Genomic DNA, 23,611 nt, shown 5'->3' with positions numbered 1-23,611 from the left:
AAGCAATTGAAAGGCCCTCGCCTGAGGCCCCATGCTGCTGCTTGCCACTGCTCAGTGCATTTCCGCTAGATTCCAAGGAAAGACTTGGCCAACGAACTTTTCGCAGTGGCAGTGGCAGTTGTGGTGGCTTCCCTGCCTTCATTAGCCTTCCCCGGCTTATATGCTAATGCCCCACCGGCTGTCGCATGTGGGGTCTGCCACTCTCTGCAACATCCACCCAGAGTCGCCCGGCATGTCCTGCTGTCAGCCCGGCCACTAAACTGACATTTATGCGCAGCACCTGTTGGGTACCACCGCCTGTTAGACATTAATCCATGGCATTTAGTTACGCTTTAATAAGATTTCTTGCTACCGCTGATGCTGCCACTGCTCAATGCCCCTCTGCTGCTCTCGCGGAGAAAGCTGGGAGGCTTTTAGGTTGCATGCCAGCCAAGAAGGCAACCCGCGACGCCGCGACTAGAGCTGCAGACAACGCGACGCTCTGCATCCAACACAGTCACATGGCTGGGTTTCTTGGTTCTTTTGGATATGGCGCCCCATATAAGACGTGTGTCCTCATGTGCCCGAGTCTGTGTTGTGTGGTTATTAAAATGGGAAGATTTATATTTAACATACTGAGCACAAGGCACGACGGGCTTTGTAGTTTGTTGTGCAGCCACAAAGACGATTGAAACTCGAGGAGTGAATTAAGGTGAGAGTGACTCAATTGGTAAACGGAAATAGAACCATAAAACCCATTTGTTGTTATGAAAGAATTCATGATTTATCATATATATATTTAGCTATTCCTCTGCAAATCCGCGATGCCAAATAATTGTGGTTTGTGGAATGTCTATCGAGTGTGGAACTAATTAAGGTCAGGCATACACCATTCACATATTTAGGGCTTCAGAGAATACCCTGCAGTACTTAAATGCACGAGAATACTGGTATAAGTCAGACCCATTAAGAAATTACACGAATCTCGATCTTCAGAGAGGCAGAAGTGCAACTGTTATATGGCTAAAAGATGGAGATCGCTGAAAGGCAAACACTCTTGAGATTTACGCATGAACTTCACTCGAATTGGAAGTGGAAGTTGCCATGGAAGGGGCAAAATGACTGTTGAAACAATGCCGGATGATGATCTGCCAAGATCCAGATGCAGATCCAGATCTACTCGCCCCAACGGTGAGCAATTCATTCATATTTGTATTTACCCATCTTGCCGATGAGTACGATGATGATGAGGATGATGACGACGGGATGATGGGAAGGAGATGCGAAGATGACTTGCACCTTAACGAGAGCTGAATCTGTTGCTTCATTTTTTTATATTTCCTTTCATATGAAAGGCCAGTCTGGATCCGTGTAAATGGAGTTTCGACAGCCTAATTGGAGATCAACGCAGTATAATGGTCTGGCCGAGCTGCTGCTTTGGCTGGTGCTTCTGCTGCTTTTGCCCCTGACGATGATGAAGTCGTGGCCCGAGAACAGGTGAATGAATTTGTGACAGCCGCACAAAGGCAAATGATGTATTGATAGCATCTGTTTTGGGAGCAGGAGGCAGTGCCAGCCACAACGTTCGACCGAAGAGGGCAAGATCGAAACGGCAGCCAAAGCGGCAGGACGTCTGCGGCAATTCAGCGCTTCTGAGTCGAAAAGTCTGAGACTGGGACTCAGACACAGACTGAAATTGAATTTTATATTCAGGCCTTTGTGGCCTTTTTGGCTACCAGTTGCTGGTATTGTTGTCCCATTGAACGTTCGTTCCTTTGTAATAGGACAAATGCAAATTGAGGCATGTAAATCTCGTTACATTTTGTTTCTCCTTTATGATTCGCTGCAGCTTCTTCAGGGGTTTATTTCGATCGAGTTCTGACTTCCTGAGACCCTCTCAAGTCCATTCCCTCAAGGTTTGATGTGTTAATAGCTATAATTTGCAGTAAGGCAAAGATATTTTGTGGTTTGGTTATTGTTTTTGTTTATATTTAGGATTTACTTTATCAATTTTTTGTCTTGAATATTCATAAAAATTCCACATGAGATACATTAGGATTTTTTTTAAATCTTGTTTATTATGTAAGACCTTTATTTTTCTTTAAGGCAATCTAAAAAATGTTTAAAAAGAGAAAAAAACAAAAGATTGGAATCCTTCGAGCCGGATTTGAACCAGCGACCTATGGATGTCTACACTAGCAAATCTCTATCTACAGTCCACCGCTCTACCAACTGAGCTATCGAAGGTATACATTCGGACGCCGCAAAACGCGTTCAAAACCCATTTTAATTAATGGCCACTTATCAGTCAATTTTCAATGCATGCAGTGAAGAGTGGGGGTGAGGAGAGGTTTGGGGGGAGCTTTGCTTTATGCAGAGCCAGCACGGCAACGAATATTGAATGTAAAACTTGATGTTTCTTCGGTTCGGCTCGGATTCGCTCAGCTCGGTATCATATTTTATTGATCGGTCGCTGGTGCTGGACGGAGTGGTGTTCGGTCAGATGAAAGGCAGGCGCCTAGTGTAAACAAAGACAGTGCGTATTGGGCGACAATTAGTGCGGCCACCTAGTGAACGCCAGCCGTGAGTCATCGTCATCCCCGGTGACCGTCGAGCGTAGATGGGCAGCATCGCCTGTGGTGGGCTCGATCCCAAATGATTCATGCCAGAGACGCGCACAAGACACGATCGCCCTTATCAGTCAAGTGGTGGGCCGCTCCGTGCCGCTAAGGTCTGGCCAGGAACCAACGATCCGCTTCTGAGCCTAGGAGCAACAAACTACCGCAGCAGCAGCAGCACCACCAGCATCTACAGCGGCGGTTGGTCAGTCCCTGCCAGTCGGACAAAGTGTGTTCCTGATAAGCCAAAGGGGCAATTTTTGACGGGTCGAAAAGGTAAAACGAGAGAAATACTTAACAAACCAATTAGGATGCCAAAAATGCGGAAAGTCATAAAAACACAAACCAAAAACGAGCAGCCGCCCAATATCAGTTGATCTATATATGTATATAAATTAGGGATGGGAGCGTGATTCACGAAACACGAAAACTGAGATTGTTTTTCGAATAAACAGCATGACTTGTGGATGGGTATAAGCATTTTTCGTATCCATTAGTGCTGTGGAGTTTCGTTCAACTGCAGATCCCAGCTTAACCAATTCCGATATCGTTTAGTTACTCACAATTTCAGCATTGCCATCTCCAAAATTCACTTACCACGGTCGAAAAAGGTTAGCCAAGAAGTGCACTGGAGGAAGCGGAGCGAAAAAACTGACAGCTTACGGATAATTACCGACAAAAAGGCATGCACACACAGTCAAGCAGAGAGATAGAGAGAGACAGGGATGGTGTGAGAGAGAGAGAGAGAGAAATGGAGAGATTCTGTGGCAGCTGGGTTGGAGGAAATGAGGGACAGCTGAGATGGCGGACCAAGCGCCATGAGCGGCAACTTGTGTGTGATCCATTGAGTAAGGTTGGAAGAGTGCCCCGTCCGTCTCAGTGTGCGTGTCGGGATCGGGGATCGGGGATCGATTGCTCAAAATGCCTTGTTAGATAACGAAAAATGATTCCCGCGGCGAGGGCCAGAGGTCCTAGTAACCTATGGGTTAGTTATTTGTAATTTGCTCAGGTATGTTACAACAAATGCTCATAATTTTTAAGAATGACTCGAATCGTTTCTCAGCTTAGTTTTCCGTTTTAACATTTCTTTCCCAATTTTGTTTATCAGCGGTTTTAGATCTCCTCCAGATCTCCTGGTCGCTGTGCACTCTTGATCTAGGTATCAGTTTCTGCTGTGATTGAATGAATTTTACCAACAGGCTCTCACCATATGTGGGCGTTTGCCCTATCGGCTCTACAAATCGAACAGTACTATGGAAAAATTGCCAAGTTCCTAGGAAACCCCAGAGCTGTTTTAGCAAAGATCCCGACAAATGCACACTTTATCGTGTCTCACATTGTGTGTGGCAATTCGGTGTTTCTCAGCATCACTCTGCCGCCTGATGAGTCATTTAATTGAGCCGAAAAATTTCACTTTGTCGTAGTGCAGCAGTCGTGTGCCTGCTGCAGTCGTCCAAGAGACGGGTAAATTAATTTACTCCGCGATAAGGCAACACACAATCCCCGCATGACTCATCTAACCATTCGATCTCTTTCTCTCTCTGGTTCCATCAGGCTCGAACTTGCAGTGGAATTGCACTTCGATTCCTACTCTAATTCCATTGAGGCTTTGACTTTTGAAATAGTTTGATTGCAGCTTAAAATAGCTAAATGTAGGTCGTTTCTAGGTCTCGTCGTCTAGCTGAGTCTAGGGCAATCCCCAATGCTATCAGGATTACACTGATCAGCATGATACAGATTGATGCGATGATGGTTATCATGCATCAAATTTAGTGTTGAATTAAATGTAATTAAATCTTATTTTCTGTATTAAAACTAAGTATTCTGTTTCCAAAAGTGTATTCTTCTGACACAATATTCCCTGCTAGACTTTTACTAAAACTTCCACTTTATTCGAATTTTGTTGGACAGAAATCAACTTGTTATAATTCAAATTTATTGCTTACTCTTATCAGCATCAAAGTTCATTCAGCTGTTCGAATAGTTTTTCTATATTTCTGTCATTCCTTTTGCCGGCAATTTTTCAAGCGCTAGACAGCTCCATGGAAAGTTGATATGCCAGCAGTTCACAGATGTATGCAGATCATTATCACCCGTTTCGATCTGGCTTATTTAATGTCATTTAGGTTGGAGCGCACGACAAATTAGACGCTGCGGCACGGGCTCGTAGCTGGTTTTCAACCTTTTCCCCGACACCCAACTGATTTATTTGCAATTCATTTATTTTTCCTTTCATAAAGTATTTAATCTATCGTCGGTATGAGGTACCTTTGCACTTGCTTGCTTATCTTCGCGCTTGCTCTCATGGGGAGTACCTCTGACAATTTTTTGTGCGCTTACGCTATGCTGCGATAAGCAGTTTGCATTTGTTTCGGCTGATTTGGCTTTTTGCTGGGAGCGTTGTCACTCGGTGTCTGATAAGCGAGTGATATTTTGAATTGGCACCTGTTGCGACAAGGCCTTCGATAGCTCAGTTGGTAGAGCGGTGGACTGTAGAAATGTTTGGACTCGTAGATCCCTCTTTGAATTGGAGGGCTATGGAGCAGTAATCCATAGGTCGCTGGTTCAAATCCGGCTCGAAGGAGTGCCTCTTTGGCATTGTTTTTTATTGGTGATCTTTTCGAGATTCACCGTTAACGTGGGACGACCATCATGTAATTTTAGTTAGACTGTAACCATAACCATAACCATAGACTAGACATGGCAGCTTCAATAAGTAAATAGAATAAATTGGTCTGATTTTGGCAAATATCTGCACATTTATGGAAAAGCTTTTCTGACTTGTTTTGTAGGCATGTTTTTTGTAGCCATCGTCTCTATGGAAAAATCGGATATAGCAGTCTGCTCGCGAAGCAGCCCGACAAATGCTCTGTGTATTCATGAACGACAACAATTTGCATAATTTTGTTGAGATTGCCTCAAAAATGAGAGACTAACCTTTAAAGAAAGAGTCGTACCTACACATCTGGTTATCTCAACTCACATATTGGCTTTTTTCTGCCAACCAAGTTTATTCCCGACCTAATATCTGAATAAAAAAATTAACTCCAATATTTATAGTTTTTAATAAATTGTTTTCTCTTATATTTTTTTCTTTCTTTCTTTTTCCTCGTCGCTCCATTGCATCCATCATCGAAAATATGTGTGTTTGTTTTTTTAAATAAATAAAATAATAAAGTTTATATGAAAAAATACATATACAAATCGTGCTCTGCAACATCAGGCACGAATCGATATTTTCATTTCGAGTTTTCTGCTCTTTCTCTCAGTTTTTTTTTTGTGGGGTTTTCTTTTCTGGTTTTCCGCTTCGTTTCTACTAATTTATTCAACATGCTGAGCTTAACTGTTCAATCTTATATGGCTACATTAATTAACGTTTACGGATTTATTCGAGCTTAGCTTAGAACGCATAACGATGTAAATATTTATTTGTATATATTTATAGAGCATAGTTTTTAGCTTAGAAGTTAACATCTTTTTATTATTTTACAGTTACGTTTACATTGGATTCGGAACGAAGTTTAAATACCGTTTCGTGGATTAATGTTTCTGTGTGTGTGTGTGGGTGTATTGGATATAGGGTATATAAGGATTTAGAACAGAACATATACAAGAGAACATGTGTGTGTGAGTGTGTATATATATGTAGGTGTGCATATCGGGTGGATATTTCCCAAATAATTTCAAGTCATTTTCCATTGATCGCCTTGAGTGTGCTCTAGTAAATTTACAAGTGATTTCTTTATAAAGTTATTAACAACGAAAAGGCTAGTGGAAAAGTTATCCTTCTCTGCATATGCACTCGTATAGATAGTAGTTACATATTTATCATTTTTATACAATTTGTTCACTTTGTTTTCTTCTCAGCAGCTGTTGAGATACTTGTGTATCCTCGATGGCTATGGGCTTGGTGGTTGGTGGCTGGGCATGGCGGCTATTTACAGGTGGCTCTGCTCTGATCAAGGGTTTTCCAAAGCCTAGCTGTGGAAACTGACAGAGGCGGTTCAACTCCAAGGTGGCTCGATAGGGCTTGGGGCATGGGTGGTGGGTTTCGGGTTGTGGCTGCATCCATATATACTCGTACAATTAAAGTCTAACGATTTACACTTAAAATTCAAATATTCAGTCCATTTTGTTTGCGTTGTGTTTAAAGCATTGACGGCTTGGAACCAAACAGCATTTGATGCTCTCTCGCTCACGATCTCTCTCGACTCTCGACTCTTGATTCATTCGATTCATTCGATAGGTCTCTCTTTTTACACTCGGCTCTGTATGCAGTGGCTCGGTCGAATCTATCGACAACCACAGCCCACCACTGTCATCTCCTGATAGTTCTTGAGCACAACTGTACTTTGGTCATTGAGATAGAGCATGGCGACGCTGTCCAGCTGCGTGGGCACGCAGCAGGCCTTTGGTACCTTCCCTGGATTGAGATTATTGACTAAGGTTTGCACCACCGCGTGGTTCGTGGAGTTGAAGTGATCGGCCAGCGGGAACGGGCACTTGCCATGGCAGTAGTACGCATCGTACCCCGGAGGCGCCACAATCCAATCGTCCCAGCCCACGTCCGCAAAGTCCACGTACAGCGAGTGCCGGCGGCACGTCTCCTCGTGGTTCTTGCGCCTCGCTGGCCTCCGTTGGTGCCGTCGATTCCTGCCACCTCCATTGCCCTTTCCACCCTCCCCAGCACCACCACCACCGCTCCCACTCACATCCCGTATCGAGCGCGCCTTGTGCCGCCCATCGTCCGTGTAGGCGAACAACAGCGGCTGCTTGTGCTGCCACTGCTCGTGCGCCTCGTCCGCGCTGCGGCGCAAACGGACATGATGGTGCGGAGCGGGCTTGAGTGAGCGCATCGTCCGCACCTCCACCAGCAGGCCGTAGTTCTTCTGCGGTGTAGCCAGCCACCGATCCACGGCAGGTTGCACGTCCAAGCTCACCGTGTCGGTGCTGTTCAGACGCACTGTCTTCGTGTCGAGCAGTAGATAGCTCGGCTCGCGCTGTCCCCGGACACCCACACGGGTGATGTCGTAGACCAGCACTTGGTACCGTGTCCGGTTCGCCGACGTGGAAGTCACCGCCGTCTGCGCAAGCGCGTCCCGACTCAGCTGCAACTCGGCAGCCTTCAGCTTCTCTTCGGCGGGTATGCTCTTCACGTCGAAGTGCAACCGAAACCGATGATGATGGGGAAATCTATCGTCGATTTTACTATCTGCAATTAATAGAGAAAGAGAGTTTTGGTTTGAGTAAGAGTCTCAATAGGATGTGGGATCAGAGCAGAGGACTACAGCGATATCCGGATCAGGGAAAACGGGGTCGCGATATAAGTGCGGATCAGGGAATCAAGTAGGATAATCCACTAGATCAAATGGAACATCCTCGATCAGTGGGGACATAAAAACTGGCTGAATTTGCGTACCACGGCAGATGATCGGACAGACATTCGCGCATGTTCTACGGGTTTCTACCTGAACTTATAAGTACCCCCGCTTAAATACTCCCACTACTTGAGAGGAAGGTGCATGCATGGCAGTTTCCTCAGGGAACAGGTCGAAATCGCACGTTCCAGTTGTCCAGCCGCTTTTTACGACTGGCGCCTGCGCTAAAGACTCCGGCCCACCCTGGCCTGCCTTTGAGGATCCGGCAAGGTGCAAACTCTGCACGCTTGCCGAAAAATCTTAATTTGAATCGATGCCGCTGCCGCTGCCGCTGCCATCTTACCACTCGAGTGAACACAAGACATACAAAAGGAAAAAGAGTCGTAAATTCTTTTGAGAATCAAGAACCGAAACCCAACACAGATGCAGATGATGTTGCAGTTGGCATTGCGGACACCGCATCCGAATCCGTAACCAAAACTGAAGCGTAGCCGAGGCAAACCAAACTGAGGCTTAGACACTTTGCCTTAGACACTTTGCCATGCCGGTTTGGCATGGATTGGATTGGACTGGATTGGTTACCTGTTACTTGTATGTATGTGCATGTGTCCTCTATGATGGACTCAGGACTCGAGAGCCCGGCCTAACCTAACCTGCCCTGCTCTAACTGCTTTATTGTTCGTCCCTCTAATCCTGCGGAAAATAATGCGAAATACGTTTTAATAATAATTGTTATTTCTACAAATACAATATAAAAGCCATTTAGCGCATGCGCTAAACATTCCGGGTGTAATTCCGTTGAAAATTTTCAAGGTCACTTTTGGGCACGCATAACGGCACTGCAGGTAAAAGGACGCACTGTCCTTTTCGCCTGCGACCCTCTCCTGCGACCCGCTCTGTTCATTTTGAAAAGCTGCGGAATTTCCACGTGATTCCACAGTTTTCACGCTTGCGTGAATGATGCACCCGAGCAGGTATGCAAAACGTTTAGATGAAACAGTATTTCAGGGGAATTTCCAGATTCGCTCTTCATTCGCATTTTAGTAGTGGAAAGTACGCGTTTCCGATGAGTGAAAAATACGTGGGGAAATCAATCCAAATAGATGTATTGAATCCTTTTCCAGTACACATATGCTGGACAGAGAGAGAGCAGGTGGAAAATATCTCTAGGTAAACTATGTATTTATGTTCATCCTTTCTCATCTAATAATTACAGCTGAAAATCTCTATCTCTGGTGCGCATTATTGGTGGAAATGAGGCTTTAAATTATTTGATATTCTGATATTGATATTCTATCTGACTTGTACAATATCCTTAAAGTATCGTTCAGCTATTCGATTCAATGATTTCCATGCTAACAGAGACTACTTCGCATACTATCTCTTTCACACTGGCTTTTTATGACGATATTATCCTGATTTTATTTGACTGTAATCATGCTATTATTCTACCTCAAACGTTAAAGCCAAAACAGCCCTCGATTTGTTGGATACTTTAATGTTAATATACGATCAAAATGTTGTTGGGTAAACTCACCTTTGTGTGTAAAACTCCTCACTGTGTTTGCTGATTTGGTCAGCAGTCCTGGCCTGGGTATGTTCACCGAGTCCAGTTCGTGGCCCATGATCTCGGCGTAGAGCTTCTTCATGGCCTCGGGTATGATGATCTTGGAGCGATCGATCTTGGGCGGCCGCTTCATGTTGAACAGCGACAGAAGGCTGTTCTCGATCTCGACTAGAGTTGAGGGATCTGGTTTCAGTTTATCCTTAATGAGTTCTTTTTTGCTATAGGTCGACGGCTCCTGCTCCTCGATGATGGCCCCTGCGTTGGCGGGAACATTGATGGAGGCCACCTCCTCCTCAAGCGCCAGGGCGGGATCAGCGACGAAGATTGTTTCAATCGGGGATTGATGAGATTCTGTGGATGCTAGCGCAGTCGCTGGCTTGTGATGTTGTTGCTGCTGCTGATGCTGCTGTTGCTGCTGATGTTGATGTGTCTGATCCTTGACAGCCATTTTGTTGGATATATTAACTAATTGTTTAGGGTTATTTTTGGAATTTTCTAATTGGTCTGTTCTTGGTTTATGCACTTCGTTGAACTGTCGATTCGCGTCACTTTTGCTATGTCTATTGCCCTTGTGTTTGCTACTCCTCGGGCCTTTATTTAGATGGTTTTTATCACTATCACTATCACTGCTTTTGTAGAGCAATTCGTTAAAGGGATTAAATGCTTTTGCTAATGCTGTTGTTGCTGTTGCTGTTGCCGTTGCTGTGACTGCCACAGCCGCTGCCGATGCTGCTGCTGCTGATGGCTCAATGCGGTTAGGCGCTATGGCTGCGATGAATCTCTGGGATATACTCGTATCCTCGGTGCTAGCAACTTGAACGATCGGTTGAAAAGTCGCCAGCACTGCGAGGAGTAGAATCCATGCGCGCATGGTCGCTTGCAACTCTGAAACGATACAGAAACATGGGAGAAATGGTTTAGCATTTGTCGAAAAGGGTTACTCTTCGGATCGATCAGTCCTCCGCTCTTTCACTCAAGCGTTTGAGTGCAGCCCTGAGCTGGAGCGAGACGACTATACGGGCCAGGCCCAACTCTTTCGCTCACTCTGCTTGCCTGTGTGTGTGTGTGTGTTTTGTGTCTGTGTGTGCCCGACGACGTGCGATGCTCGACTGAGAGGCGCACGATCGGGCTCTTTCGGCAGGTACCACAGGTAAGGGCAGCGCTGCTGCGGGCGACGTCGCTGCGTGGGAGACGCCGACTGCGCAGCCACTTCCTTTGGGACTCGGGCACTCTTCTTGGCACATTTCAAGAAGCGCCTGCTCTGCCCTGCCCTGCCTCGAAACTTTTATGGCCCACAAGGGTGAAAGGTGCAACTAAAAAATGGCTGGCAGTGTCACTGCTGTGCGCTCTATCTGTGTCTGCTGCACTCTCTAAAACACTTATATCCACCACCGCCACCTCCCTCCCTAGCATTCCCATTTGCAAGTGTTGCAATCCGGGCGGACATTGCACCTTTCGGGCTGACACGCGATCTTCTGGGCCATATCGGCATACCAAAAGCATTCGCTGTGCCCCGTTTTATGTCTACGCTTAGAAATTCAATATAGTTCCATACAGCCCCTGCCGCCAGCCCCCCTGGTCAATCCCATGTGGGGTTCGATGCAAGTTTTTCGGTTATTAGAGAGGTTTCAATCCGCGCTCTTATCGCTGCGCCTTGATTTATAAACAGGCGGCAATTCACAGAGAATCAAAACTAAAAACCCACTTATCTGGAAAATTTATGAAAATTATTAGAAGTATTCTATATATTTTGGTTATAGGCAATAAATTCTCAAGATTTTATCTCAAGATGCGCCCAAAAGGTACAGGCACACACACCTAGAACAAATTACATGTTGTTCTTCACATAAAGATACGCATCTTATCTTGTACTAAAAAATTTCTTATATGACAGGGCGCTTGGGCGCAAAAGGAATTTTCGAAAATTGTTAAATTGGGAAGAGAATGGAAGATGGCACACGCTGGGGGGTGCAGTCCCAGTCACAGACCCAGTCCCAGAGAGCAGAAAGCAGAGCCCTCCAGTCCTCATCCGGCGGTGAGGGCTAAAAAAGATCTTCCAGCTCTGATAAGACAGATTGAAAATTGGGAAATCTTAAGACACAGAGACAGGGAGAGAGATCGCAGTGGTGGGGAGCGGGGGAACGGTGAATGAAATGGGTGAATTTCATAAATATGTTTATGATTTGTTCATAATTTGTTGTTTGTCTTTAATACGTTCCCAGAATTCTCCAGGTTCTGTGGTTAGCGTGTGGTTTCAGTTTCAGTTTGATGTTCTTCTATATTTAGTTTTTGTTTTCCAACATTTCCCACATACTCGCAGCGCCTCTACCTGCCCACCGGGGGATTTCTGGGATTTCAAGCTCGTTCATTCAATGAATTATAACGCGGACTTGCCTCTATGCGATCTGTGAAATGTCGCAAGCCCATGCTAAAGTTCAAATTTCGAAATGTTTCGCAAATTGACACATTTTGTATTAACGTTTCATTCCGGTTGCCCAATATCAACACACACACACACACAATTGCAGAAACATTTGTATCTATGCCGCACAACGTCAGCAATTAGATTGGTTAATAATAAACGCCAGCGTAGACAAAACCTTCGCTGGGCCAAAGATTCAGACACAATAGAAATAAACTGCATCCAAATCTATATTTCGTTGGATAATTTATGTCCCCAGGATATTGACGTTTTTGTTTTGTCTTTGCCGCCGCTTTTTATGTGACCATCTCTTTTTATTCTCCACCTTTTAAGAGGGTCTCATCTTCGAAAATGATTAGTTTCGTTTCAGAACGGTACTTTATTGTGCGGGCCAACAAAGGTCAAGCGAATTCTTGGAAGACTGGATAGTCCAAAATTCAATTATGATGTACGTGGAGAAATATTTTGATTAAGTCTAGGGGTTGCAGGCGATTCCAGACTGAAGAGGTGTACCAGACTCACGCCTTCTCTATAACAAATGTATTGGTATGGATTGGTTTTGAAAATTACCAGGTGTAAAACCGAAACTAAACTACTATTTTGGTTCTAGTTTGAAGGAAAGTTTGTGAATAATTCAACTCGACAATAATTCTTGAGTCTCCGATAACAAATAATATTTTTCCAGCTTTTGCAGTCAAAGAACAACTCGAAATGATATCCACTCTCCCTGGAAGCCACATGTCATCCACAAAGCATTCCCCGCAAACATTCCCCCAAACAATATCAAATTTTCCGTATCGAATGCCACTCTGGTTATGCAATGGTTCAGTTTTGTGAGCGGTTCTCACAGCTCGTCCAAGTTTAGATTTTGACTCTTGTGTTTCTTTTTGGTGTTTTGACACATTTACATAAGCTTAGGCTCCGTGGAGGGGTTAGGTTAGGAAAAGCGGGAGAAAATAATGCATATCGAGAAGAAAAACCCTCTGAGCTCTGGTACGGCACTCACCTCAGTCTTATAAAGTTTCCTATGGTTGAATGATATCGCTTGATATTGGATCTTTGTGGGCCCGTATTTGTGGGTATTTATACGACATGTGTTTAGTCGTTAATTTGAGCGCCGTTTGTATGTAGAGAGATATTGATGGATTGCCCGAAAAGTAAGCAAAATAAAAGCGACCAACTGTCTCGTCGGTCGGGGTCTTGTCGTGGTCCCTGGGCCGGGCCTGGGCTGACACCTTTCGTTCCACTGAATTTATAACGTCTGCGACGGCGACTGCGACTGCGACTGCGACCGCGATTGTGAGTGCGAGTGCGAGTGCGTTATCGCGCCGTGCGGCTTTTGGTTACACTCCGATATATTTGCACAATTTACAGATGTTTATGGCACTTGAGGCTTCCGTTCAGTGCTAGCAATGTTGTTGTGCCTCTCGTTTCGCTTTTCAAATAAATCACGTTTGTGTAAATATCTGATAGGGACTTCTCACTCGCTCTGTATTTGGATCTATATCTGTATCTGTATCTGTACCTGTACCTGTAATTGTGTATCTGTTTCTGTTTCTGTGGCGTGCGTGTTTGGGCTACTGTATCTCCGTTTGGTTTTTCGCTTGCGATAATTGTAGATGAAGTAGATCAAGTTCTTGTTGAAAATTGCATTGCCGCATTCCAGGCGCAGGGCGGTTGTGCTTCGTGTTGTTGCTGTGGTCGGAATGCCGCGGCACATGACACTCTGCCCAGTGAGTATCTGGCAGATACACTTGTCATTCGGATTCAGTTACTTTCTTCCCGCTTGCCATTTGTCCGAGCACTCGCCGCGGCACCGGGGCCGTGCTGTGGCTGTAATCCACATTTTTCCAAGGAGAGCCAGAGCCTCAATTGTTTATGCAGATTAATTGTTGTTGCTTCTGCCGTTGCTTTTTGTTGTTGCTTTATTCGAAGCGCACTTCACACGCGAGAGACAAGAGATGTATCTGTATCTCTTGGGCAGTCAGTATCTGCTGCGTGTATTTGTTTCGTATTCACAGTTTTGTTTGCCGCTGGCTGGCGGCTGTTCGGATTTCAGGGTTTCCCTTTACAACTTGTCGGTTGGCATTCCATTCCACACCACACACACCGCACACACACGGCACACACGCACCACTTGGCACCACACCACACCACTCATCGATCTCTTTGTTTCTGCATCCAATTTTCTATATCGCTTGGGTCTCGACGCGCCGCAGTACGATTTTCTTGGAGCAATGCTAAAAGCTTTTGGATGTGTGTTTTCGTTACGTTAAGTTTTTACTTTGGCTTCCGCTCTATGCTCTCCGTGCAGCGGAATAGTTTTAAACTCGATCAGCGCTGTGGAACGACTAACGCCTTTCTGTCTACCTCTACCTGATTCAGATACTCAGATACAGATACAGTAACACCCGAGCGAAACCTCTTCGGCTCGCTCGTGTTCGGCTTTCGAGCGCTGCTCTTCACCGCTCGTTTCTCGCCCTCGGCAGCTCCACTTTGAGAGCAATACTTGAGAGAGAGAGACAGACGTTAAGAGCCGACACACCACACGAGAGCGCCCTCTCAAAGTTTTGGTTTTTGCCTCCTCCTCCACCTCCTCCTCATCATCATCATCGTCATCGGGATGATCATTATCGGTCATCGGGGAGAAGATCATGATCACGCACCTTGTCTAGCGCCACTTTTCAGTTTCCCAGCCAGCCAGCGCGACGTCAAAAATCTTCTTCGTCTTTTGTGCCTCTCTCTTTCACTCCACTCACATTCTCACTCATTTCGACCGTCAAGTCGATGGCTCGCCGCATAAAAGTGGAGTTTAGGACAGAATTTCGAGTGAGAGAAGAATCATATTATGAGCATCACGCCGATGCAATTTATTTTCGTACTAATATCTAGCTTCCAGATAGACCCATACCGAGGATAAAATGTAGATTAATGTAGAAATACGGCAGGTAATACAGGTCAAATACGAGCATTTGTACGTTTCACTCGGATATCAATATTTGAGAGCACTCAAATTTCATTCCCTACTTTTTTCTGATTCGTTGAGGGTGGCTTATAAGAACTAAGATGCCAGAACGTTGAGTAATATTCTCAGCTCTCTTTTAATAAGTTCTCTGCCATTTTGCGGGATCACTTTTCGACATGTTTTGCGGTGAATGTGTATTGGACATCATTGATCTGATGCCGACAAACATGCTTGAATATTTATTGTAGCCAAATTGTGGCTTTAGCCACTTTTTAAATGTGTTCTACCAAACTTAAAAATACCGTTATTTTGCGATAGAATCAATCTTATTATTTTGAGGAAATTTGTTGTACATTTTTACCCAAAACGAATCGAACTATTTTGCCTAATATTTGCATAGCTGAATGCTAGTGCCCTCTGCCAATTTGCTACTCACTTTTGTAAATCCAGAGGGTGCCACTAAGCGACTACAAAAGCCTTAATCCGTGTTCCTGCAGAGTCAAACCAGCAGAGAGGGGCAGGCACATTTAAGAACCTTGACTCTTTTCGGGGTGTTGCACGAGCGCAGTGAGCCAAGTATGAAACCGAACTGTCTCGGCTGGCCGCGATCGCGCATTCCTGAAGCTGGAGTCTGAAGCTGCCAGCCAGAAAGGCAGCCAGATCGCTCGGATCGGATCGCACATGGGCCATGGGCCGTGGACACAGCACTGCCACAGGAGTGAGCGAGAGCCCCCGAGTCGAGCTGTTTTCTCTTCAAGACTCTGTGTCTGTGTTTGTGTCTATGACTCTGCGGGTGTTTGTGCGTGCACACATATGTATAAACACATTTATATTGAATACGTATTTGTCTGCTTGTGTGTGTTTAGGTAACGAAATCCTTAGCAACCACACAGATACATCCACACACACAGAGCGTTGCACAAACAGAAAATGAAATCAAAAAGTCAGGAATTAGTATAATTTTATTGGTTGGCAAGAGGTAAAAAAGGGCAGCGGCCGCCATAGGATTGACACTTGCTGGCTCTTTCACACTCGCGCACACAGATGGCGCCGCACCAATACCATCGCCCTGCAGCTGAATGCATTTTAACTGCCTTCTTTTTTAGCTGTTCTTCTGCTTCTCCTCCTGCCGCTGCCCGCCCCCTCTCCTGCTCCCGGAGATGACTCTTTGCTTTACTCGACTCAACCTGAAAACACCCGCGCATGCGCAGCCAACGTGACTCTGCCACAAAAGATTGTGGATGTTGTGGCTGATTTTACTGCTGCTGCAGCAGGTGCTGCAAGCCAGCCAACTCGACGACGCCGGCGCTCGAATCGCGGTAGCTGGAGCTGACTGGCTGACTGGCCGACTAACTTGGCTCTCAGTCGGTGCCTTGGACTGCCGAAGATGCCAAGAAATATTCGTAAAAAATTCCCTTAAGCAGTATTTACTGCAACAGGGAGATATCTATTGAGTGGAGGCAGGCCATTGCAGCATAAAAAGGTACAAGTTTAACCCACAAGGGGTACACATACTCTTTGTCTTTCAGATCTGAGATGCATCTATCGATGTTTGCAGTAGGAAACCAACAGATCTTTGTAAGCTGTAAGCTGTTAGGGTGTTACATTATTCGTTTCGCATGTGCTGGTCTCAATGAAGTAGATCTCGAATACCTTCTCAATGGATCTGTGCACGTTCAGTGGCGTCGTCGCTTGGTCGCGACGTCTGGACCGGAGGCTGCTGACCAAATTAAGCGTTGCCAGACATTGTGGCTTTTCTCCAGAACACACCACACACACACGCACACACACACACTCACTGTGTAACTGGCGCCAAGGCTTCTTAAGTAGCCTTTGTTCCAGCTCTTCACTTCACTTGCCGCCGTCTGTCCGGCATTCGGCATTCGGCCTTCCTCCTCCCCCGTTTCAACTGTGAGCAGAGCATCATATTTCCAAGCAATTTGTCAGTTATCCCTAACCGGAAGAAGCAGTTAGTAAGCACTTTAGAGTGTAGCTTAGGATTCAGTTTGCTCAAAACCGAACCGAATACCTTGAAGAATCGCTGTCGTCGCTTTGGCTGCCTCACCAAAACATGCCCAGCCCAGCAGCGCCAAAGTGAATCATGCCCATTGGCGCAGAGCAGAGGGAACGAGAGACGAACCACAAGAAGCGACTGACTCCAGAGATACAAAACACACCCAGACACTCCACTCCACGCGCACAGACACAATGAGAAGAAGGCGGGATCCAAAGTTCTTCGAAATCCTTTTGTATGTTAATCGTCGAGCGCCGCCGTCTGATTTGTCTGTCGCCCAGTCCCATCTTTATCTGTCTCTGTCTTTGTGTCTCACTCTGTTTGTGTGTGTTTGTATTCTGAGCTCCTCCTTCGTTTTGTTTGGTTTCTTTTGCTGCTCATTCTGCTCGGCAACTCCACTCTCACTGCATCCAGCAGATAAACAGATACAGATACAGATACACAGACATACAGATACATTTGCTCTCTGGAATGCTGGCATTCTCTCCACTCAACTTTAATAGCATTTAATTACCTTTTGCACGGCCCTGCTGCTTGGACCACCTCAATTCGAGTCCATGGTCCGCTATCTGCCAGTCCTATCGCATATTTTGGCATCCCTGGAACTCGAGCCTGAACCTTCACCATCGGCGCTACTTTCACTGCCCAGCCAAACACGAAGCACGAAATACATTATCAGCTGCAGTTCATTTATCAACTGTTGCCCTCGGCTCGTGTGTCATTTGTAAACGACTCGGCCCGCAGCGGCAAGTGCTTGGCAAAAACATCTTACAGTTCAGCGCAAAATCTCCTTGACACTGTGCGGAGGGGCACGGGCAACGAGACGGAGAAGGAGAAGGAGACGGCTGTCTACTGACCACATGCCAGGCCATTACTTTTCCCTTTGCCTGATCCTGGGACACAGCAGGACCATCATGATCCCTTTTTGCATTCTGTTTCCCCTGACACGCAACGGGGGAGTGAATCCTAATTGTCCTGCACCGGAGGCAGACTTCAACTATGAGGGCTCTCGTGGAGGTACTCTCATGTGCAACTAAAGGTGGAGACTAGTAAGAGAGAGTAAGTCCGTCTGGGCTACATCTTGCCAATGCTGTGTAGAACATTTTCTTAGATTAGCAGAATGAAAGAATAGTTTCACCCTCCAGTAATGCATCCACAAATAAACCTCATTAGGGCATCCTTTATCCATTTGTTCGCTTTGTTTCGCTGCTGGAATAACACAGTGTTTGGTTCGTATGAAGAGCTAATCAATTAACTTTGAGCAACCTGAAAAAATAAGTCTAAACAATGCCGCTTGGCACGTGGACATCAACGCAGAGCCTTTCACTGCCGCCTGCCTTCAACTTGATGGAAAGGTGACAGTCACAGTCACTTCAGAAAAACAAGACAGGGAGGCAGAGGTAGTTACGGATACAGATACAGATACAGATACAGTTACAGAAAGACTGCCAGAGACAGGAGCACAAAAAAAGAGGCAGCCGCGAAACTGCAGACAAACAGACAGAATAATGGAAAGACTGCGATCCGATCCGATCCGAGTCTGATTCGGACGGACAATTGTCAATTGTTGCTCAACTGGATCTGGATTCTTGTTGGCTTTGTCTTTTGTTCAATTAAAACGTTATTATTGTGTGTTTCGTTGTTTGATGAATGACAAACTGGCTGTAAACTGCACTGCAACTGCAACTGTCGCTGCCGCTGCCGCTGCCACTACGACTGGGGACTCACAGTCTAAGTTGCATCTTGTGAAAGCTGATCCTTGTGTGCACCGCTTCGGAAAACGTTTTGTAAGACGGTGTGGAGGGCTGTGGGCACGGATCTGGTGCCCGATCTTGTAGTAATTTGATGCTTGCCCATCGATGTGCCTTCTTTTGTTGTCGTCCGAATCGTTTGTTTGTTTATAAATTGGTAACAATGCCGCCGCCTCCTCCACTCGCTCCGCCACTGGCCATTACCCATCAGGATCGATGGCTGGCAACGCTTGATTTATGCATTCTTGATGGTAACCCAACACCAAAAGCGGACAAAATGAATACTGTGAAGCATTTTATTAGCGCCAGTTAATAATTTCTTTCGGTATATTGCAGTTGTAACCCCACGGCAGGGAGTCTTTCAAATGCACTACAAACAATTATGGCAGCAAAGACAATTTTTGGGTTTATGTCTGTGGGTTCTATGGATGCATAGAGCATAATTTGACGACTTGGTTTCTTGTTTCTTATTTAAATTTATAAGGAGGCTTTCCCTAATTGATTACCTAAGTTTAAGTTGTATTTAAAATAACCTATCGGACATGGAATATAATTTATTTACATGCTCTATGAACTGAAATTGGAATTAATTTGAATTTGCAGATTTTGCTTTGGTTATTAAAAATGTCTTAACCTGTATTGTTCCCATCCTGGCTATCATCATCAAGTTGGAGCAGTACGTACGTTTAGAGCTGGGACATGGCCACATGGCTCCCACTTGGCCACTTCACTTTATGGAAACAGTTTGAATTCGAATTAACACAGCGGGCAGCCAGCATGAGCATTAAAAGTCAATTGCAATTAAGTTTGGTTGGGCCTTCAGTGCACGTATCTTTTTGTGTGTTTCGGGGACGTGTGAGAATATCAAAGGTGAATAGGCTCCCAGCCCTCTCGAGTGGGCCACAAATCAAACCGGCTCCTCGAGCAGGCCCCCGAAGGAACTCCAAGATGGAGCGGAGCGGAGCGCCATCGATAAAACCTAATGGCACCCATAACTGTTGTGGCGAATGGGGGGAATATTGCAGCATGCATTCAAATTTATTACTAATTGGGTGTGAATTGCACCAAAATGAGGATCGCGGGGTGGGGTAGGGTTGCAGCAAGTGCAACTGCAGCATGCAACATAATCGAAGCTGGTGCTAATTGATAGGTCTTTGATCTGCGGCCTCTATTTATTTACAGCAATTGTAAAACAACAATTCGGGCATAAAACAAACATCGAACGCGGGGGAAGGGCATCTATCCGCTATGTATGTACATATGTAAATATGTACATATTTCTGGCATAAGGTGAGTACTTCACGTAATCGCCATGAAAATGGCCCCGTTAGCCCGTTAGCCTGTAGCCAATCCATTCGCTGCACATCAAAATCATCATTAGCACCGCAACTGCAGAGGGGATTTTGGGCTCGACAAATTCCCTAAATGGCGGCATTAGTGTCAAGTGCCACGCGGAAGGGAAACATCAAATTTTATGATTTCATAAATATTTAAGCAGACGTCTCAATCTCCTGTCGAATCCCCACTCAAAGTTCAGGTTCAGATCTTTTGGTATTCCGTTAGAGATCCATCGTGGGAGGAGGGGAACCCTTTTGTTTACACAAACTATTTCGGATACCGCAACAGAACACATTAATTTACTTTGTCTTCTCTTCTGCGCCTCTGGCTGTAAACACTCACTTCCAGTTGTTGTTGCCCTGCTCTCCGAATGTGCATGTACTCGTGGCTGTTAGTACATAAACTAATCGTAATGGCGCAATAATCGCCACTTACACGAACGTTGCCTCATATTTATGGCTGATTTTAATGTATCAATACTTTATTTTAGTTGCCATTTTGATATGAGTTGGGTTATTACTTTAATTGAACTCTGACTCGAACGCATACTATTCGGGTAGAGTGTGTGGCCACATGGCTGCCGGCCATTGCGATCAAAGCGAGTTTTTTCTGAGATTTTATATGCATGTTTGAGATAAGTTTGAGGAGCAGAAGGGGTTGTGCAATGCAAAGATTAAGAATTTGCTAGTACAAATATTAAGCATGGCCATTTTACTTCCTCTTTGCTTCACTTTATTTCACTCCCATAGTTTATGGCTCAACTCAACTCAACAGTCAGACCTCAATTCGGAGAGTAAACAGACAGCACAACCATTAGGGTATGTTACATTTTCCATGCTCCCGGCATTAGCGCTGGCTACTTTACAGCCAAATCAAAAATGCCATAAAATATTCGAACTAAGCGGTCTACGCATCGCAGATCTCCCTCAACAACATTTCAGCGCTAGAGTCGGAACCAAATACATAGTTGGGCTGGGAACTTTGTTGCCAAGATGATAAAATCGATCGAGAATCTGTCACCTTGTCGCCATAAATTCGCAGCACAACCGCAGCAGAAACCACAAAACAAACGCAACACGAGGTGGCGATGAGAGCATGAGGCAACAAGCAGACCAACAACAACCACAGCATGGGAACTGCGAAGAAGTGAAGATGTTGGCAAGGGAAGGCATAAGAGTTTACATACCCATCCATACTCGCAGTCGGTCTCGTAGTCTCGTACTCGTAAATTGTAAACAAAATTATTGCAACGATTGCCAAATTAAGTGCAACCGCAAGATGAAATTCAATTTTTGCAAAATGCACTTCTGTTTGTTTGTTTAACCAGCTGTGGGTGTTGTTGTTGCTGTTGCTGCGGCTGCGGCTGTTGTGGATCTCGCAATTGAGATACAACCTGACCCAATGAGAGGAGGGATTCGCCTCGAATCTGCATCGATCCACTCGATATTGATCTATTTTTAGTGGGTTCGTGTAACGTGTTTATTTATAAGGCTTATGTTTGACATTGAAAGTAATTTATAAACTTTGCCAGCACAATTTATAAACTCCCCAACAGCCGCAGGCGAGCTATTTACGAGCTTCATTCATAGGGAATCCGCGACGGCACAATTTACTCATTATGAATGCAATTGTCCCCGGCCGCAGATGTTGCTCTCCAGTATTTAACTGTAGGACCAAAAATGGTCAAAGTCATTCATGTCAAGCAGCAGCCAAAGAAGCCGCTTCGATCAGTATGCAACATGGAGCAGCAACATGTTGAGCAGCCGCAATGTTGCGGCAACAATTCTGGGCAATTGCTGCGAAATGTTGCCATTGCCAGCTGGCATCTTGTAAATGCAACGCATGACAATCACGAAAGCCTGCCCCCCGCACCGCACCCCAACACACCAAGCCACTGTCTCTGCCCCATCTTCAGAGCCATCCCGTTTTGGGCAGGACAAGCTGGCGAAGCTGTTCAGCTCTGTTCTAGCCTGGTCTGGTGAATGGCTGTGGACTCTTCGCCGACGGACTAACTGGCTCGCCCTGACTGACTGACTGTCCACAGTGCGTATGAATGGAAGACAGGCGCTCGCTGGTCATCGGCTATGCACTTGGAGGTGGGTGCGTGATCTGACTGTCATCAGGGTCGTGAGTGGATTATCGTGGCATAATCTACTCAGAAAGGAAGACTTTCTAAGCTATGGGTGTATTATTACCTGCATTGCTATTATCCTATATAGATAACCATTCATGTTTATTTCCATTTAAAATTAAAAATTACACGACTACAAGGCATGTATAAATGGTGCTAAACCAATGGCAAGCAGCATCTGATGCTGGATCTTATCGACAGTGCCATCTCCAATCGAGGCAATCTTCTAATTTCGCATGCAGCCGCAGACGCGGACTCGCCTCGATTGCCAGATCGCGTGCATTGCTCATATATGGCAACGGGGCGCGCATGGCGCACGTTTTAATTAGGATAATGAGTTGTTTCCGGGCTGGAGCCCAGCCAGGAGGAGCCCAGCCCCGGCTGGAGATTCATTCATTTGGCCAACTGGTTGGCGAGTCCGTCAGTCCGACAGCAAGTTGTGGCCATAAATGGAGCTACCACGTTGGAATTACAAATCGTTGTAAGTTTAATTAAAAATTAATAAATTTATGAGTTGCCATTCGCATTAGCCATGCCAATTGACATCGACTGCAGCCTGGGCCACTGCAATGCGATGTTGCGAATGCAATGTTGCCTCACTGCCATGTTCTTCTTTGATTTATGACTCGCAAGAGTTTTAGTCTCCTCCGAGGGATGGAGACGGTCGGGCGACTTTTCTTTTTGGTTCCTTGGTCCTGTGGCAACGAACAATATCCACAATGACTGCCACAAAGTTGACTTCAAGGCGCACCGCATTGCTGTGTGACGAGCGACGAGTGATGTACCCTTTGGCCACTTCAGTTGACTAATTACCAAGGCGAAAAATGAACGACCAATTGAGGATCCTTCCGACTCCTGATGTCTGTTGACAACTCTCCGATCTTTACGGGAATCATTCACAGATCAACAGTTCCTACACTTTTTACCCTTTCCCATGCTCTGGCTGCCGGCTACGTTGGTGGCCCGCCCCGGACCTCTGTCGCTAACGAATGATGTTCGTGCCGAGGCCCAAACAAATACAAAATATTAGCGCTTGGCCTTTCAACGCTCGGGGTCCCTCGCCTCGTCTGGTCCCTGGCGCTTAGAGGGTCTCGACCTAGCGGCCGTCCACAGTGGCAGAGGTAAGCCCTCGCTGGCACTCTGTCTGATGTTGTTTAATTGCCCCTCTGACAGACACACGCATGTCAAGTACAAATCAAAGCGAAAATCGGATCGAGCTCACAAGTAGATCGATAGACGCACAGATACAGCTATAATCCGGCCTGCTCTATCTGCGTTTGAGTTAATTTTTTGTTTATTAGGCGGTAAATATCAAAGTTGAGCATAAATCAAATGCTGCTAGCTGGTACATATCTCACCGATACAGATACAGATACGGATACTCGCACAGCTATAGATACGCAGCAGTAGTCGGTCTTGTGTCGAAACTTTTCATTTTCTCCTTTTTG

General features: G+C 45.5%; 1 protein-coding gene and 2 non-coding genes across 4 annotated transcripts in view; 1 reads left to right on the top strand and 2 right to left on the bottom strand.

Annotated features, from left to right (window-relative positions):
• Positions 1 to 2,131: 2,131 nt before the first annotated feature.
• Trnay-gua lies at positions 2,132 to 2,226 on the bottom strand. Its single transcript has 2 exons — positions 2,190 to 2,226; positions 2,132 to 2,167 (listed from the first exon to the last, which is right to left on the bottom strand). It is a non-coding gene; the product is annotated as a tRNA-Tyr (tRNA).
• Positions 2,227 to 5,056: 2,830 nt separating this feature from the next.
• Positions 5,057 to 5,181, top strand: Trnay-gua. The gene is made up of 2 exons: positions 5,057 to 5,093; positions 5,146 to 5,181. It is a non-coding gene; the product is annotated as a tRNA-Tyr (tRNA).
• Positions 5,182 to 5,887: 706 nt separating this feature from the next.
• LOC117900604 (protein decapentaplegic) overlaps positions 5,888 to 23,611 on the bottom strand; it is a 32,718-nt gene continuing 14,994 nt past the window's right edge. Inside the window, exons 1-3 of one of the 2 annotated variants that reach the window (XM_034811016.1) lie at positions 12,971 to 14,322; positions 9,513 to 10,427; positions 5,888 to 7,809 (exon numbers count right to left, since the gene is read on the bottom strand). In XM_034811016.1, the coding sequence (XP_034666907.1) occupies positions 6,890 to 7,809; positions 9,513 to 10,413 (1,821 nt within the window). In that variant the 5' untranslated portion in view covers positions 10,414 to 10,427; positions 12,971 to 14,322 and the 3' untranslated portion in view covers positions 5,888 to 6,889. Of the gene's footprint in view, positions 7,810 to 9,512; positions 10,428 to 12,970; positions 14,323 to 23,611 lie in introns of those variants that run through there. The other variant, XM_034811017.1, reaches the window with a different exon arrangement.

Source organism: Drosophila subobscura, chromosome U (assembly GCF_008121235.1).
Source record: "Drosophila subobscura isolate 14011-0131.10 chromosome U, UCBerk_Dsub_1.0, whole genome shotgun sequence".
Classification (NCBI taxonomy): domain Eukaryota; kingdom Metazoa; phylum Arthropoda; class Insecta; order Diptera; family Drosophilidae; genus Drosophila; species Drosophila subobscura.
This window is presented reverse-complemented; position numbering and strand designations above follow the sequence as displayed.